Raw genomic sequence first — 19,486 nt, forward strand, 5'->3', positions numbered from 1 at the left:
TGTCAGAACCAAGGTGATCCTTTAGCTCCTGTTGAGTCCCTTTGTGGGATACAGTACACTTGTGAAATCCGGTGAAAGACTGGACGTGCAAGATAAAACTGCAGCATTTGAATAAAAAAAAAAAGAAATGTAGTTGCAATGCACAGTGGAACATTTTACATTCATTCCCTCTCATGTCCCGAGAGCTTTGAGATTAAAGGAGGAGAGAGGGTCTAAACACTGTTTTTACTAGGTCTCCGCAGTAGCGTAATGTTCACATTAATGTATAGAATTACATGGCGCAGACCTACGTATTTATAAACCAAGTCCTCCCAATCTAATTACCTGGAAATTGTCTTAAATTCATCACTTTGTTTTAAATGTACATTGTGACTGAACTCATAGAACAGACTCATTTTCTTTCTTGACATGAGTAGTTGAAATATGCATACAGCATCAAAAACGACTGATTGCGTTCAAATCGCTGGCCGTGCTTTATTATTTGTTTACCGGGAATTCAATTACTTACTTATATTATCAGCGGGTACTTTCACAATAGCTGGCTCCATTAGGTTGTCGGCAAGGACGAACGCTCCTTCCTCTAGGGTATCCAGTAACATAGTAGCAGCATGTGTCTGTTCCGTGCTGTTCATATCATGCCAGGACTTCAGAGCCTCTGGTCTCAGAAGGTTGTCAACTGTGTCTACAATGGCCTGTGTCCATCAGAAAAAGAGATGTGTAAGCAATTCTGAAAACAAGACCGTTTTCAACACATTCGGCTACAGTAATTTTCATGAGCAAAAACAAAGAGGGGAGTCATATGAATAGTTTTGATAATGCATGGCGAAGCAATCCCATTGACATATTATGGACGATCATAAAAAAATGTTTTTGGTTTAGAGTAAGTGCTAAACAAATGCTCCACACAAGTAACTTCTCTGGAATCGATGTGGTGTAAATTCTTGTGATTTGCTGTGCATTCAAGCAGATAATTGAATATATTTTAAACTAAATGTTTCTGGGACAATTATTATTATTTTTTTTTATCAGCTAATTTTTATAATGTATTGTATAATAAACATTTACCACTATTAAACAGCTCAAATCATTGAGAAAACCAAAACATTATGCATTTTGAAATATTAAATCCAAGCTGTTTAGCCAGTCGCTAGTACTCGACAGGCAGTAGATAAAGTACATGCAGACGCTAGTGGGATCTCCTAAAAAAATTATCAAATCAATCAGACTAATCAGGTAATCAATGGGGGCCCGGTTCCTCTAGCTAGCACGGATGGCTAATGTGACTTCCCATCAACTATAGTGTATGTCAAACACTGCCGACTCAGCGCTTTCTAAGGAACCCAACACAGCATCCCACTCACACACACTGTCATCTAGTCACATACATATTTCAAATCTTCCCCATCCACTCTCACTAACAAAAATAGACCCATGTGCCACAGAAACACAGAAACATGCAATGCGCTGGAAAAATGCAAAATAATAATATGAACGAGATGACGATAATGAGACATTTGGGGAGAAAGGATAGTAGCTATTAGCTAACATTCTTTTTTTAAACAAGTATGGCCATCTAAGGACTAATTAACCTGATCCATTTTAACACCGTCCCTGAGGATCGATCTGGATGTCAGAGAGCTTGACTTTGGAGACAGGTGGAGAAGGATGTTGAGAAGTCCCTAATGGCCAGAGAAGGGATATGGCCAAAATACTTAGAGCGGCAGGCCACTGGAACTATTAAATGGAGAAGGATACAAATTGGTTTGCCCCCACCAGCCTTATTAGTCCAACGGAAACCACAGATTTGTGCCTCTAATTTATGACACAAATGAAAATCTGTGCCCTGATGAATGAACTGTCATGAATTAACATGCTAAAGGTCAGAGTGTGGCCGAGGAAGACAAAGGTTTGAGTCTTAAGTACAGCTATCCTTAGCACTGTAGCACTGTAATGGGCTTTTCTATTGAGGAGACTCGCAGAATTGGAGGTGACAGTAAAAAGGAATGTGTGCCTTAAAAGACACACAGACTAACTTTATATAGGAAATTGCCCATATTTTAGCCATGAAATGCAGTTTGTGAATCACTGTGTTACATATTTAGGCATGTACATTCTTAAAGCAAAAAGAGAAAGGAACATTCAATGGAAGACAAAGATACGTGAAAACAAAACAAAATCCTCCTGTAAATATAAGGGAGAAAATAAGTTACATTAGTAACTGCCAATGATCTCTCTGCCACTTAGCGTGCACCTTTGGCACAATTATGGCTGTGTGGAAGCAATTACTCCAAAATGCAGGAAGCACAGAAAAAGGGGGGAGAGGCTACATGACAATACAGAGGGTACATGCTGCTGAGCAGGGGAGTGGAGGGGAGGAGGGAGGTGCGGAGAAGCAGAGTGTGGTACATTAGCATAGATCAGATACCTTCATGTATGCCCTGCATGTCCTTTCTCGTTTTTGAAGCTTTTTCATTAGGTAAAAAAAAGATAAAACAAAGATACACACAATTAGCAAAATGTAGAAGCTTGAGAACAAGTGTTCAAGGCTTCGATTCTCTTCTGACTGATCAGCTGGCTTTCTCCTTCCTCATGCTTTAGGCTACGCTACCTGCAGGTTCCAGAACAAAAGAGCCCTCACTTCCATTTGTGGCATGATGTAGTTCTCTCAAATACACCGGAGACTTCACAGAACAAGCCTTGGTTGAGGCAATTACAGCAATTACTTCAGGTGTACAAATATGTCAGGGAATAACATTATCTTATTGCATTTCAGTACATATAATTTAATACCCTAATTGGTTTGCTGTTTCTTTGTTGCTTGATTACATTTGTCTGACTTTGAAAGAAAGGGAGAGAGGAATAGACATAATATGAGGAATATTAAGAAAAATATAACCACTAATTTCACTGACTAGAAGGAATCACATTTCTCCTAACTTGAAGCGGGAGACGGCTCAGAAGAGCATCACAAAACGTCTAGCAGTGACTCAGATCCAGAGAGATTGCCGGTGGGGAGAAATGGCAGTGCTATTTATCTCCATAAAGCACAGTACATGATAGGGGAATGAAGATTTCAAGTGGCAGCCATTTTGAAAGGGTGGAAAATCAGTTACCTTGTTAAAACTGCGGCCCGCAGAGTCTTTCTCGCTGGGTCTCAGCTCCTGAAGCTGAGCATCCAGGATGTCGACCAGCTGTTCCATCAGTCGGACTGACGAACTCACGTCGCCGGCAAAGATGGGTCCTTTGGTGTGCTTGGCCAGCTCATTGGCCAGGTTAGCTGCGTTCTCGCCACTACGGATCTGGAGCGATAAAAAATATATTTGTAACACTGAACCTGGTTCCTTTCTAGGTGTTTTCTTAGGCTACTTCTAGGGAGTTTTTCCTGGCCACTGTGCTTTTGCCTTTGCACTGCTAGCTATTTGGGATTTTAGAAATTTGATTGAATTTGATATTCTTACAGCCATGTTATAGGCTTAAGACTTGTTATAAGCATGAAAACACCTTTATATTAAGGTATTTGTTATGGCTTTCTATGTTTTAAAATGGGCAGCTGAAATGGCTGGAAGAATCAACTTTGCTAAGGACTGTACCCAGATCTGTTTGTGGTCCTCTAAATATGGTTATTATGCTATTGGCTTAATCACATACAGATCAGGGACCAGACTAAGGGAATATTCCACCAGACTATGAGGCTCTCTCCCTCCCGTTCTGACGTGAGGTCATTCTAGGATGAGCTGCCCCATATAACGCCAGTCTGGAGAGATGGGTGACTAATTACACTTAATAACACTCCTCGGGGTGCTGTATTTCTCATTTGATGGAAGTGAACACAAGAGTACAAAATGATGAAGGGTCGTCCGTCGTGCTTAAATTACTACACATTCTATTTCTGAGTCACTTATCAGAACAAACAGCAGACAGCGCAACCTAGTGGATGGCCCGCGGCTATTTTGACTCTTTTACCATCATAAATGGTGGAAGATGAAAGGAAAGAGGTGCCATATAAGGGATAGAGGAATATACAATTATTACAGTGCAGTGCTTGAATTGAGCCAGTTCAAACTGGTACAGATTACCGGCACCTCTTATCAAATATAAAATATGAGCACCACTACTGTAAGATTAAAATGAGCAGGCACCATTTTCATTCCACTTCAAGCACCACAGTACCTACAGTATTTTAAGGGAATTAGTATATTTACTTACAGTTGAAGTCAGAAGTTTGCATACACCTTAGCCAAATACATTTAAACTCAGTTTTTCACAATTCCTGACATTTAATCCTCGTAAAAATGACCTGTCTTAGGTCAGTTAGGATCAGCACTTTATTTTAAGAATGTGAAATGTCCAAGCAATAACAGAGAGAATGATTTATTTAAGCTTATATTTCTTTGATCACATTCCCAGTGGGTCAGAAGTTTACACACACTCAATTAGTATATGGTAGCATTGCCTTTAAATTGTTTACTTGGGTCAAACATTTCGGGTAGCCTTCCCACAATAAGTTGGGTGAATTTTGGCCCAATCCTCCTGGCAGAGCTGGTGTAACTGAGTCAGGTTTGTAGGCCTCCTTGCTCGCACAAGCTTTTTCAGTTCTGCCCACACATTTTCTATGGGACTGGGGTCAGGGCTTTGTTATAGCCACTCCAATACCTTCACTTTGTTGTCATAAAGCCATTTTGCCACAACTTTGGAAGTATGCTTGGGGTCATTGTTCATTTGGAAGACCCATTTGCGACCAAGCTTTAACTTCCTGACTGATGTCTTGAGATGTTGCTTTAATATATCCACATAATTATCTCCCCTAATGATGCCATCTATTTTGTGAAGTGCACCAGTCCCTCCTGCAGCAAAGCACCCCCACAATATGATGCTGCCACCCACGTGTTTCAGGGATGTAATGGGGTTCTTCAGCTTGCAAGCCCCCCCTTTTTCCTCCAAACATAACGATGGTCATTACGGCCAAACAGTTCTATTTTTGTTTCATCAGACCAGAGGACATTTCTCCAAAAAGTACGATCTTTGTCCCTATGTGCAGTTGCAAACCGTAGTCTGGCTTTTTTATGGCGGTTTTGGAGCAGTGGCTTCTTCCTTGCTGAGCGGCCTTTCAGGTTATGTCGATATAGGACTCGTTTTACTGTGGATATAGATACTTTTGTACCTGTTTCCTCCAGCATCTTCACAAGGTCCTTTGCCGTTGTTCTGGGATTGATTTGCACTTTTCACACCAAAGTACGTTCATCTCTAGGAAACAGAATGCATCTCCTTCCTGAGTGGTATAACGGCTGCGTGGTCCCATGGTGTTTATACTTGCATACTATTGTTTGTACAGATGAACGTGGTACCTTCGGGCATTTGGAAATTGCTCCCAAGGATGAACCAGACTTGTGGAGGTCTACAATTTTATTCTGAGGTCTTGGCTGATATCTTTTGATTTTCCCATGATGTCAAGTAAAGAGGCACTGAGTTTGAAGGTAGGCCTTGAAATACATCCACAGGTAAACCTCCAATTGACTCAAATGATGTCAATTAGCCTATCAGAAGCTTCTAAAGACATGACACAATTTTCTGGAATTTTACAAGCTGTTTAAAGGCACAGTCAACTTAGTGTATGTAAACTTCTGACCCACTGGAATTGTGATACAGTGAATTATAAATGAAATAATCTGTCTGTAAACAATTGTTGGAAAAATTACTTGTGTCATGCACTAAGTATATGTCCTGTAGACCTGCCAAAACTATAGTTTGTCAACAATACATTTGTGGAGTGTTTGAAAAACAAGTTTTAATGACTCCAACCTAAGTGTATGTAAACTTCCGACTTCAACTGTATACTGTAGCTCAAAACATTGAGGTAGTACAGCTCACACATACCTTCTGCGCTACTTGGTTGACCCAGTGGGAAGTGCAGTTGCTGAGATCAGGGCCCTTTGGGTGCCAGGCCCCCGTGGCAAGTACACATAAATAAGAGGCAGTGCCTGTCAGGAAAATACATTTACAATAGCTCAGTTATAAGATATATGTATTAGAAACTACATTGGATTATGTCATGTTATATTAGCCATATACCTCATCGTGTTAAACCAACCTGACCTCCAAAAGCCTACATACACTGCATTTAATTGTTGTCTTTACATCAATAGCTGGTAATTTAACATAAATACTGACTATATACTCCCAGTGCCAGTTTCACTACAAATTAAGGAATAATAAGACTTTTCCTTCCGTTCCAATTACACCAACGTCTAATGAACCCTGAATGATAACACAATTTCACACACAATCCAATAAGGCCTGAACATCTTCAATCAAGCTTGGGCAAACAGCTGAGCCAGTTCCCTTCAACACAATGGCTGCACATTGCTAAAGACTATTTTGACCTATAACAATGCAGTGAATTATTAACACAACTGTAAAAACACTAAATCTTGTTGACTCCCTATACAGTCCTGCACGAATTGAATCTATCAATAAATGATCGTCAGAAACAATAACATACTGTACAGGTAACAAAAACACACAAGCGATCTCATCTCTCTAACCACTCATCATGGTGATAAACAGTAGCTAATGCCCTAAGGTAAACCCTCTGCTTACCTCGGGTCCCCTTTGGGCAAGGCCTCTCTACTAACATGCCCCTCTGGGTCTGAGGCCACACGATGTCCCTCTTCTCCGTGGTCTCACAGAAGCGCTCCGGTAGGGGGAAGGACTCCAGAGGCGGCTGGGCGGTGGTCTGGGGAACCTCCAGAGGGGGTTTGGGCCCTCCTCTGTTGTTACCCTCCTTGGGCCCTGTTGTGGTCATGGTGTTTGCTACGACTTTGTTGCGTGCTGCCGTGGTGGTTGTTGTGGTGGTTGTCGTCCGGAGAGGCTCAGCCGGCGCCGAGGTCGCTTCGGAGAGAGGTGGAGCTGGGGAGAAGATGATAACGTAGTCTCATTTTAGCTCGCCCAAGTCTTTCTGTTCTCGTTCTCTCAAAACACACCTGGTACAAAGCTGGCTACACACAATGGTGGCTACACAGAAATGGGGAGCTGGGAGTGCTTTGTTCAAATATATTTGCTTTCCCCTGGACTATATCTTATTCAAGGCACTCAGTCTGCACTGAACAAGACAATAATTACTGTAACATCTTCCTGCCTGGCAGTCACTCTTGCCTGAGAGACTATGAGGCACGGCTGATTACATTTTGACAGAGAAACAAGGAGCCCGTGTGTGCCGTTTTGTTGTCGGAACATTCATTCGGTGGTTGTTTTCCTTACTCGCCCCACATTTTGATAAAGCCGGTATGTGTTATGTGCCAAGGGCAAAAACAATATGTTTCAGTCAGGAGAACAAAGGAAACACCACATTCAAATACATCCCTCATTCCATTCTGAAGTAATCACAGCTCGGAATTGGTGAAAGCAATAGGTTGGCGACCTTGCTTACACCTATCCATCACTTATAGATCTGTGCTTACCTCAAGCAAACAAGGATGAAATTATACATTTCTGAAGTATTACAACAGGGGCTATGGCTGACATTTCTTTTGTTGTATTAGTATTATTATAACTGTATTTCCTGTAAGTGGATGAGTGTTTCATCCAGTGAAACGGTGATAACCATAAACCAGTCATTTGCTATATATCTGTTCACATCTCAAGGTACTGAAGCGAGAGTTCAGCAATATAATACAATTTTGAACACAAAATGATGTGCGAGGAATTTTATCCCTTTTATTATCCCATTAAGTTGTCCGTAACATGGATGACTTTAAAGTGGTATTTGCTGTTGCTGTTTTTTCCCCGTAAATTCACTTAAACAACTACTAAGCTCACTAAGTGAGAGTGAGAAGCTCTCGCTTCCAGGCTTGGAGGGAAGACAGACATCACCACCATATCTATCGCTTCAATTGGATAATGGGACTGGGCTGATGGAAATAGTTTGTCTGGCAGCGCCCCCATGGTGTGGATGGAAGACTTCAGCACAGCCCAGGCTGAAGGGATCCCTCTTTGAGGTTGGCTGGTCAGCTTGCTACCTGCTGCGAGTTAGTCTCTATTGACCATTGACTTGTCTCCAATGCGCTTCCTGCCTAGCGGGAGCCCAAGCGGGTCCGCAATGGCACTCTATTCCCTACATAGTTCAATACATTTGACCAAAGCCCTATAGGCCCTGGTCAAAATTAGTGCACTATAAAGAGAATAGGGTGCCATTTGGGAAGTACCCCACCTGAAAAGGTGACATGGAGAAGTTCTCAGCTGACTGGATGTTTTGATACGGAGCTTGATGGTAAATTTGGCTGTAATATACATGCATAATTTTAAAGCCCAGATAAACTACTGAAAAAAAACTATTCAGTCCTTTGCATTTCACATATATTGGCCACATGAAGACTAGCTACCTCTGCAGATTATGCAGGTCTACTAGTTGAACATAGCTTGACACATAATATGTGTATTATCAACAGTATTTACATCATGTTAGGCTAGGCGGTAGTTGGAGAACAGCCATGAATGATGAAAGTCCCCTCTATACTGTATGGATGAGAAAATGTTTACATGTTTTCCCCCTTTAGACAAAAGTAAGATTGATGTGAAAACACAACATGATTACTTAATGTTTGGAGTTATTTAAGATGAGGGGTTCACTCCCCAATACATCAAGATGCATGTGCAGTGCTCTGATTCAAATACATTCCTTGAGCATGTGAGCTAATGATATTATGTCCACACCTCTCTTCAGTGAGCAGATCCTTGTACAGGCTTGCTGTAGCACTCTAACGCCTTGCTCTAGTTATGGTCATTTCCACGTAAAGGACCCTTAAGCACCAACATTTGAAGTTCACAGGAGCATGTTAAATCTAGTGTCAAATGAAAGCTAAGGGTCTATATTTTTGAGAAATTAAAGCATATATACATTTTTCATTAATATGAAATATGAGGAATAAGCCAAGGCTTTGATTTCTGGTCAAACAGATGGAAAAGGGGTATTCTACCATCTACCATAAAAAGTCTTAAAAGCTAGTATAAATACAACAACAACAATCATGTTGAAGTAAAGTCCACTGCCAGGGCCTACTGGGTGGCACAGCGGTCTAAGGCACTGCATTGCAGTGCTAGCTGTGCCACCAGAGATTCTGGGTTTGAGCCCAGGCTCTGTCACGGCTGGCCGTGACCGGGAGGCCCACGGGGCGACGCACAATTGGCTCAGCGTCGTCCGGGTTAGGGAGGGTTTGGCCGGCAGGGATATCCTTGTCTCATCGCGCACTAGCGACTCCTGTGGTGGGCCGGGCGTAGTGCACGCTGACCAGGTCGCCAGGTGTATGGCGTTTCCTCCGACATATTGGTGCGGCTGGCTCCCGGGTTGGATGTGTGTTGTGTCAAGAAGCAGTGCGGCTTGGTTGGGTTGTGTCTCGGAGGACGCATGGCTCTAGACCTTTGCCTCTCCCGAGTCCGTACGAGAGTTGCAGCGATGAGACAAGACAGTAACTACTACCAATTGGATACCATGAAATTGGGGAGAAAAAAAAAGACCCCTGATATCAATACATATTTAGTTTGACAAATGATTTGCCTTCTGTAAGTTTAAGAAAAATTGCTATGTGCTTTGAAATTCCGTTACCAAAAACCCTCATATCTTTCAAAGTTCACAGAAGTAAAAAGTAAAGGTAGATTTGCCAATTAGTTATGATGCTTTTACTGATATGTATTTTGCATTTTCAAAATTCTGGTGGCCTCCCGAGTGGCGCAGCGGTCTAAGCCACTGCATCGCAGTACTAGCTGTGCCACTAGAGATTCTGGGTTCGAGTCCAGGCTCTGTCGCAGCCACCCGGTTGTCCCATAGGGCGGTGCACAATTGGCCCAGCGTCGTTGGGTTAGGGGAGGGTTTGGCCGGGGTGGCTTTACTTGGCTCATCGCGCTCTAGCGACTCCTTGTGGCGGGCCGAGCGTCAGGCTGACTCCAGTCGTCACTTGAACGGTGTTTCCTCAGACACATTTGTGCAGCTGGCTTCCGGGTTAAGCGGGCAGGTGTTAAGGACGCATGACTCGACCTTTGCCTCTCCTAAACCCATTGGGGAGTCTCAGCAATACAAGATCGCAATTGGATATCACGAAAAGGGGGGGTAAAAAAATGTACTAAAAAATACAAATTCTGTTACCAATTGGTAACAGCGTTTGCGAAAATCCATAACAGAATTATTGTAATTCAATTGCTTACAATGGAAAATCATAATAGTCATAAACCACAGTTGGATCACCTGTACAGTCCTCCCTTCCGCTGGCATACTGTTATGTTCAGCTCATAACTGTTGTCTTTCTCTTTCTGTCGTCTGATGGTTAAAGCAAATGTAAAAACAGTCTGTAAAACCCCTCCCACTCACTCTTCCCCCCCCTCCCCCTCTTCTCTCTCCAGTTAATGTCACTTCTCCTGCCTGTATGCTCAGCGTAGTTCCGTTACCATGGAATTGCCCTTATGCTAAAGGACGTCCAATTGCATCTCATTGAAGTCTGTTCCTACAATCTGTCGCGTGGGTTATCAGCACAATAACAGTGAGGTAATTAAATGAGGCTAGGCTAACTGACTGTAGAGCGGAGCGAAATAAACAAAAATCCATATCACGATAAATTGACTGAATCAATACGATAACTATACATAAGTTAATAATAATGTGCACAGTTGTTTTTATTAACCTTCAAACTACTAGTGCTAGATTGAATGTTGTAGCTATCAATTGTCCCAACAATCACCCATATTAGCAAACATAATTTTAAACTTCACATTTCTCTATTAAAGGCTTATTATCGTAATGAATGATATCAGCAAAATGCCAGGATAATTGGACGGTGTCGATAATTTAGGGTTTATTGTCCCAGCTCCAAAACTGAGTAGCATTCTTTCTCCTCTAGAGCTCTCCATTAGAAGGTACACAATATATACACAAGTACGTGGACACCCCTTCAAATTGGTGGATTAGGCCACACCTGTTGCTGACAACTGTATAAAATCGAGCATACAGCCATACAATGTCCATAAATCAAATAACATTTTATTGGTCACATACACATGATTAGCAGATGTTAATGCGAGTGTAGCGAAATGCTTGTGCTACTAGTTCTGACCATGCAGTAATATCGAACAAGTAATCTAACAATTTCACAACAACAACCTTATATACACACACAAGTGTAAAGGAATGAATAAGAACATGTACATATAAATATATGGATGAGCGAAGATGCCGTAGATGGTATAGAGTACAGTATATACATATGAGATGAGTAATGTAGGGTATGTAAACATTAAATAAAGTGGCATTGTTAACAGTGACTAGTGATACATTTATTAAGTTCAATTTTTAATTAATAAAGTGGCTAGAGATTTTAGTCAGTATGTTGGCAGCAGCCACTCAATGCTAGTGATGGCTGTTTAACAGTCTGATGGCCTTGAGATAGAAGCTGTTTTTCAGTCTCTTGATCCCAGCTTTGAGGTACCTGTACTGACGTCGCCTTCTGGATGATAGCGGGGTGAACAGGCAGTGGCTTGGGTGGTTGTTGGCCTTGATGATCTTTTTGGCCTTCCTGTGACATCGGGTGTTGTAGGTGTCCTGGAGGGCAGGAAGCTTGCCCCCGGTGATGCATTGTGCAGACCTCACTACTCTCTGGAGAGCCCTGCGGTTGTGGCAGCGATACAACCCGACAGGATGCTCTCAATTGTGCATCTGTAAAAGTCTGAGTGTTTTTGGTGACAAGCCAAATTTCTTCAGCCTCCTGAGGTCGAAGAGGCGCTGCTGCGCCTTCTTCACCACGCTGTCTGTGTGGGTGGACCATTTCAGTTTGTCTGTGATGTGTACGCCGAGGAACTTAAAACTTTCCACCTTCTCCACTACTGTCCCGTCGATGTGGATAGAGGGGTGCTCCCTCTGCTGTTTCCTGTAGTCCACGATCATCTCCATTGTTTTGTTGACGTTGAGTGTGAGGTTATTTTCCTGACACCACACGCTGAGGGCCCTCACCTCCTCCCTGTAGGCCGTCTCGTCATTGCTGGTTATCAAGCCTACCACTGTAGTGTCATCTGAAAACTTGATGATTGAGTTGGAGGCATGCATGGCCACGCAGTTATGGGTGAACAGGGAGTACAGGAGTGGGCTGAGAATGCACCCTGCGGGGCCCCAGTGTTGAGGATCAGCAGGGTGGAGATGTTGTTTCCTACCCTCATCACCTGGGGGCGGCACGTCAGAAAGTCCAGGACCCAGTTGCACAGGGCGAGGTCGAGACCCAGGGTCTCGAGGTTAATGACGAGTTTGGAGGGTACGATGGTGTTAAATGCTGAGCTGTAGTCGATGAACAGCATTCTTACATAGGTATTCCTCTTGTCCAGATGGGTTAGGGCAGTGTGCAATGTGTTCGCGATTGCGTCGTCTGTGGACCTATTGGGGTGGTAAGCAAATTGGAGTGGGTCTAGGGTGTCAGGTAGGGTGGAAGTGATATGATCCTTGACTAGTCTCTCAAAGCACCTCATGATGACGGCAGTGAGTGCTACGGGGCGATAGTCGTTTAGCTCAGTTACCTTAGCTTTCTTGGGAACAGGAACAATGGTGGCCCTCTTGAAGCATGTGCGAAAAGCAGACTGGGATAGGGATTGACTGAATATGTCCGTAAACATACCAGCCAGCTGGTCTGCGCATGCTTTGAGGATGCGGCTAGGGATGCCGTCTGGGCCGGCAGCCTTGCGAGGGTTAACACGTTTAAATGTTTCACTCATGTTGGCTGCGGTGAAGGAGAGTCCGCAGGTTTTGGTAGCGGGATGTGTCGTTGGCACTGTATTGTCCTCAAAGCGAGCAAAGAAGTTGTTTAGTTTGTCTGGGAGCAAGACATCGGGGTCATCGGCTGGTTTTCTTTTTGTTGTCCGTGATTAACTGTAGACCCTGCCACATACCTCGTGTCTGAGCCATTGAATTGCGACTCTACTTTGTCTCTACACTGACACTGAGCTTGTTTGATTGCCTTGCGGAGGGAATAGCTACACTGTTTGTATTCGGTCATGTTTCCAGTCGCCTTGCCCTGATGGGGCTAGGGGGCAGTACTTTCACGGCCGGATGAAAAACGTACCCAATTTGAACAGGTTACTACTCTGGCCCAGAAACTAGAATATGCATATTATTAGTAGATTTGGATAGAAAACACTCAGAAGTTTCTAAAACTGTTTGAATGGTGTCTGTAAGTATAACAGAACTCATATGGCAGGCAAAAACCTGAGAAAAATACAAGCAGGAAATTAAAATCTTGTGGCTGTACTATTTTCAAGTCATTGCCAATGGAACACACAGTGGCAAAGGATTCATTTTGCACTTCCTACGGCTTCCACTAGATGTCAACAGTCTTTAGAAAGTTGTTTGAGGCGTCTATGATGAACAGAGACCGAATGAGAAGGTGGGGAAGTTGGTCACCCAGGGAATGACATCACTTCATTGGCGAGCGTTCATGTGAGATGGAACCTTGGGTTCCAAAATGTTTTTCAAGACACAGGAAAGGTCTGGTTGAAATATTACTGAAGTTTCACGTTAAAATGGCCCTAAAGATTGATGCTATACAACATTTGACATGTTTGAAAGAACGTAAATAGATTTTATTTTTTTACTTTTCGTCGTGACATTTTCCTTGCGCGTCCTACATTTTGAGTAGCCTACTGAACGCGCTAACAACATGGAGTTATTTGGACATACATTATGAACTTTATCGAACAAAACAACATTTGTTGTGGACCTGGGATACCTGGAAGTGCCTTCTGATGAAGATTATTAAAGGTAAGTGAATATTTCTAATGTTATTTATGCATTTAGATGACTCCAAAATGGCGGCTATCTGTATTGCCTAGTGTATTTTTCTGAGCGCAGTACTCAGATTATTGCAAAGTGTGCTTTCCCAGTAAAGTTATTTTGAAATCTGTCAATGCGGTTGCATTCAGGAGATGTTAATCTATAATTCTTTGAATAACAGTTTAATATTTTATCAACGTTTATAATGAGTATTTTTGTAAATTCACCGGCAGTTTTGGGGGAGATACATTTTCTGAACGTCACGCGCCGATGTAAAATGCTGTTTTTGGATATAAATATGAACTTGATAGAACAAAAATGCATGTATTGTCTAACATAATGTCATAGGAGTGTCATCTGATGAAGATTGTCAAAGGTTAGTGCATAATTTTAGCTGGTTTTCTGCTTTTGGTGACACCTGTCCTTGCATTGAAAATGTCTGTGTGTACTTTTTTGGCTATATACTCTCCTAACATAATCTAACTTCATGCTTTCGCCATAAAGCCTCTTTGAAATCGGACAATGTGGTTAGATTAAGGAGATGTTAATCTTTCAAATGGTGTAAAATAGTTGATTGTTTGAGAAATTGAAATTATTCGATTTTTGCTGTTTTGAATTTTGCGCCATGCTAGCAATCCTGTCAGTGGGATTCTATCCCCAAGAGGTTTTTAAAAGCAGTGGTTTGCGCTTTGGGGAAGGTTTAAATTGTCGCCGTGGGTACAACATCACCGATGCACTTACTAATAAACTTGCTCACTGAATTAGCGTATACATCAATGTTGTTGTTCAACGCTATCCGGAACATATCCCAGTCCACGTGATCGAAGAAATCTTGAAGCGTGGAATCAGATTGGTCAGACCAGCATTGAACAGACCTGAGCATGGGCGTTTCCTGTTTTAGTTTCTGTCTATAGGCTGGGAGCAACAAAATGGAGTTGTTGTCAGATTTGCCAATAGGAAGGCGGAGGAACAATGATCCAGAATTTTTCCAGGTCGCGCATTCCATATGCTGATAAAATTTAGGGAGCCTTGTTTTCAGATTAGCCTTGTTAAAATCCCCAGCTACAATAAATGCAGCCTCAGGATATGTGGTTTCCAGTTTACATAGAGTCCAATGATGTTCTTTCAGGGCCGTCGAGGTGTCTGCTTGGGGGGGGGGGGAAATGTACACGACTGATTATAATCCAAGAGAATTCTCTTCTCGGCATTTGATTGTAAGGAATTCTAGGTCAGGTGAACAAAAGGACTTGAGTTCCTGTATGTTGTTATGATCACACCACGACTGGTTAATCATAAGGCATACACCCCCGCCCTTCTTCTTACCAGAGAGATGCTTGTTTCTGTCTGCGTGATGCGTGAAGAAACCAGGTGGATGTACCGACTCTAACGTATCCCGAGTGAGCCATGTTTCTGTGAAACAGAGAATGTTACAATCTCTGATGTCTCTCTGGAAGGCAACCCTTGCTCGGATTTCGTCTACCTTGTTGTCAAGAGACTGGACATTGGCTAGTAGTATACTCGGGAGCAGTGGGCGATTTGCCCATCTACGGAGCCTGATCAGAAGACCGCTCCGTCTGCCCCTTCCGCGGCACCGTTGTTTTGGGTCGCCTGCTGGGATCCGATCCATTATCCTGGGTGGTGGACCAAACAGAGGATCCGCTTCGGGAAAGTCGTATTCCTGCTCGTAATGTTGTTAAGTTGACGTTGCTCTTATATCCAATAGTTCCTCCCAGCTGTATGTAATAAGACTTCCTGGGGTAAAAGTGTAAGAAATAATACATAAAAAAACAAAATACTGCATAGTTACCTAAGAACGCGAAGCGAGGCGGCTATCTCTGTCGGCGCCGTAGAAATGGCAGTAGAATGGCCTTACCGAAGAGCTCAGTGACTTCCAACGTGGCACCATCATAGGATGCCACCATTCCAACAAGTCAGTTCATAAAAAAATGTGTCCTGCTAGATCTGCTCTGGTCAACTGTAAGTGCTGTTATTGTGAAGTGGAAACATCTAGGAGCAACAACGGCTCAGCCGCGAACAGTTATTGTGCTTCCAGAGGCAGTTTGGAACTCGGTAGTGAGTGTTGCAACCAAGGCCACACAAACTCATAGGACGGGACAGCTGAGGGCTGAAGCGCGTAGCGTGTAAAAATTGTCTGTCCTTGGTTGCAACACTCACTACCGAGTTCCAAACTGCCTCTGGAAGCACAATAACTATTCTTTGGGAGCGTCATGAAATGGATTTCCATGACCGAGCAGGCGCACACAAACCTAAGATCATCATGCGCAATGCGAAGTGGTGTAAAGCCATCCGCCATTGGACTCTGGAGCAGTGGAAACGCGCTCTCTGGAGTGATGAATCACGCTTCACCATCTGGCAGTTCGGACGAATCTGGGTTTGGCGGATGCCAGGAGAATGCTACCTGCCCCTTAGTTCCAGTGAAGGAACATCTTAACGCTACAGCATACAATGACATTCTAGACTATTCTGGGCTTCCAACTTTGTGGCAACAGTTTGGGGAAGGCCCTTTCCTGTTTCAGCATAATGCCCCTGTGCACAAAGCAAGGTCCATACAGTAATGGTTTGTCGATATCAGTGTGGAAGAACTTGACTGGCATGCACAGAGCCCTGACCTCAACCCCATCGAACACCTTTGGGATGAATTGGAATGCCGACTGCGAGCCAGGCCTAATCGCCCAACATCAGTGCCCGACCTCATAAATGCTCTTGTGGCTGAATGGAAGCAAGTCCCTGTTCCAACATCTAGTGGAAAGCCTTCCCAAAAGAGTGGAGGCTGTTATAACAGCAAAGGGGGGGACCAACTCCATATTAATGCCCATGATTTTGGAATGAGATGTTTGACGAGCAGGTGTCCACATACCCTACATGACCAAAAGTATCTCCTCGTTTGATATAGGCTCCTGTTTTGCTGATTCTCACTGGTTTTTGCTCTGTAGAACAGGGGATTGTTTTACGAGCACCGCAAAAAAAGGGAAATTAATTCACTTAGGCAATAACAAATGTTTCAGAAGGCTGTGCTGTTACTTTGCCTTGTTAATTCAACAGAATTGCTGTCAATATGCAAGTCCTAAAAAATATGTGTACATGGATGACACTTGTTATGGAAAAGGCCTTTGATGATCCCATTTGTGAGTTTTGCATTCAGGTTTCTAAAGGGAGATTAGCCTTCTTATGAAATTGATGACCATTTGAATTCATTTACACATACTTAAAGATGCTCCGGAACTTTGGCAACTACAAAGTATTTTTGAAACCTCCCGCTTTAGGCTGGATATGTCAATGTGTAATTCATACATGCATAATCTATGAGCATAATTACCTTAATTAGCTATGAAATCCCTCATTTGAAATTAACTGTTTTTCTGGAAACTGTGCTTTTTCTAAAAATTTTCCCCCACTTGGGCCAGTCCCCTAGCAATTAGAGTTCAACCAATGAGCTTCACCCCCTCACCATATGAGCAAATGGCACATGATGCACCCACAGCAGAACTAAAGAGAGAGCAATGATGTGGTGCACAAATCTCCACGTATGCAACATAGTACGCAATTTTCGGGGAACACTTTTGGCTTGTGAGCACTACTTTTTGAACTACTGGCTAAAAACTATACAAAAGTACCGGATAATCTCTTTAATAAAGTTGGATACAAATAGGATACACAATGTTTGTGATTCTCTAACCCTTATTCAAATGTTGTGCTATTCAAGTTGATGTAGTTTGTTGGTATGTAATCCTAACAGCTATATAATCTCATTACCTTGATGCCAAAGATTCCTTTAATCCAATGAAAACTGGGAAGAATTAACGCTACAGGTATTCAAACGGACACTCCTACCATGCTGTTGCTGGTTTGCAGTATACAGTGATGGATGGCTATCTTTGGATAGGCAGCGGTTCGTCCAAAATGTTTATAGTGCACTTCTATCGACCTAGGCCCAAATGGCTCTTGTCAAAAATAGTGCACTATATAGGGAATAGGGTGCCATTTCGAATACATCCATACTCTTAGGGGTTCAATTTATTGTTTGTTCTGCTGTGGCAGAAGATTCCTCCTGCCATACATCTGTAACATATGCAGATGAAATACATGTTTTTTACACCTGTGAATCCCTCCTGTACAATTTCCTTTTGATTACAACTCAAGCAAATCTCTCTCAGATTGGAAAAACCAGAGAGGATCCCCCCCAATTAATGTCTGTCTAGCACTCAAGCCCAAGAGGGACCTTCAATTAACTGTCATGGAGTTATGAGTGTAAGGTAGAGATATCCTCCAAAGTGCTGAGAATTGTCAAACATGGACACATTCATAACCTCTTTATGTGATCGCCGCCCACGTCTTTTTGCCTGGAAACATATTTTCATCGCTCGGTTATTACTACTGTGGGTATAGGGCAGGGGTTTCATCTGAGATGATATGACAATAATCCAGGAGAGGAAGGAGAGGAGAGAAAGGGAGAGAGGAGAGGAGGGGGGGAAGTGCTGTCTAGTGTTGTCAGCGCTGCATCGAGCATAGATTGGACTTCTCCAGGCCTCACCAGTCTTGGCGGAGTTGAAAAATGAAAACTGACAGCGAGTGTGTCTTTTATATTATGCTTAATGGCCGCACTTACGATGTGCACCGCATGGTTGTTCACATGAGTAATGCTTCATACACGTTATCAGGGGATGTTTATCTGGAGAGGAAAAAAGGGAGGAAACCCTATACGGAAGGTTTGTAAGACCAATGTTTCAGATAATTCGCACATAAGAGGTAAAATAGTATTTCATTTAATTTGTACCAACTATTGCTTGTCACTGAAGAAAAACCAACAACATTGTGTCAAATAAACCTGCTGAAAAGATCTCCCTCTGAGATTCTCCCTCTGCCTTTCTGGTGCAAAACTGAAGGGGTCCTTTATACACAGGCTTTTATCAGTTGTAAAATATGGGTACCAGGTGGTAATCAGCTCCTAATAGAAGAGTAAAAGCAAACAGAAGTAAACAGAGGCTCAAACAATTAAAACCCTGTTCCTCAGATTAAAAAGGAGCCAAGTTCAGCCTTTGTGAAAGGGCCAAGAAAATTATACCAGGAAAATAAACTAATAAGCCATCTACTTCAAGAGTAATTTGAAAAAAATAATTAACCCCTTATCGGCTACAGTGAACTGCACAGGGTTCCGTTTACCTTAGCTGTAAAGATGGAAGTGATAACCTCATAACCAATCCTTGCAACCAAATGTCAAATTTTTGCTAAAGTGCACACTTTAACATCGTCCTATTTATTCATTAATTTCCCTGGGCTTTCAGTGAAAGATCCATCTGGAAATTATACTTGCTGATTGTTGTGATAATATGTCTGCCAGTAAATTCCAATATCCTCCTACCATAACAATAACACACATGAAAAAATTAAATAACATTGTTTGCTTCAGAGATATCAGCAATATAAGCAATTCCTAAAGATGTATTTTCTAAGAGTTAATGTACTTGTGTTTATAGGTCCATGTCTGTGTCTAAGCGAACAAAACCTAATAGCTGTTAGAGGTTGTCTCGAATGGAACACATACATTTAAGTACAGAGAGCAGACACACACACAGCAGCTGCTAGACTAGAGACTTATTTTTTTCTCTCAGCTTTCTCTACTGTACGTGCCTCACATTTCAAGCATTAACTCGGAGTGCAAAGAACTAGCCTACA

The 19,486-nt window shown here is 42.5% G+C and overlaps 1 protein-coding gene across 6 annotated transcripts in view; it reads right to left on the minus strand.

Annotated features, from left to right (window-relative positions):
* The window catches only part of adgrl2a (adhesion G protein-coupled receptor L2a), a 210,813-nt gene that overhangs the window by 36,179 nt on the left and 155,148 nt on the right, over window positions 1-19,486 (minus strand). For 5 of the 6 annotated variants that reach the window (XM_029706291.1, XM_029706292.1, XM_029706296.1 and 2 more), the window contains exons 6-10: window positions 6,598-6,906; window positions 5,875-5,978; window positions 3,114-3,299; window positions 2,426-2,464; window positions 509-692 (exon numbers count right to left, since the gene is read on the minus strand). In XM_029706291.1, the coding sequence (XP_029562151.1) occupies window positions 509-692; window positions 2,426-2,464; window positions 3,114-3,299; window positions 5,875-5,978; window positions 6,598-6,906 (822 nt within the window). The remainder of the gene's footprint in view (window positions 1-508; window positions 693-2,425; window positions 2,465-3,113; window positions 3,300-5,874; window positions 5,979-6,597; window positions 6,907-19,486) is intronic. The other variant, XM_029706293.1, reaches the window with a different exon arrangement.

This window comes from Salmo trutta, chromosome 22, assembly GCF_901001165.1.
Source record: "Salmo trutta chromosome 22, fSalTru1.1, whole genome shotgun sequence".
Classification (NCBI taxonomy): domain Eukaryota; kingdom Metazoa; phylum Chordata; class Actinopteri; order Salmoniformes; family Salmonidae; genus Salmo; species Salmo trutta.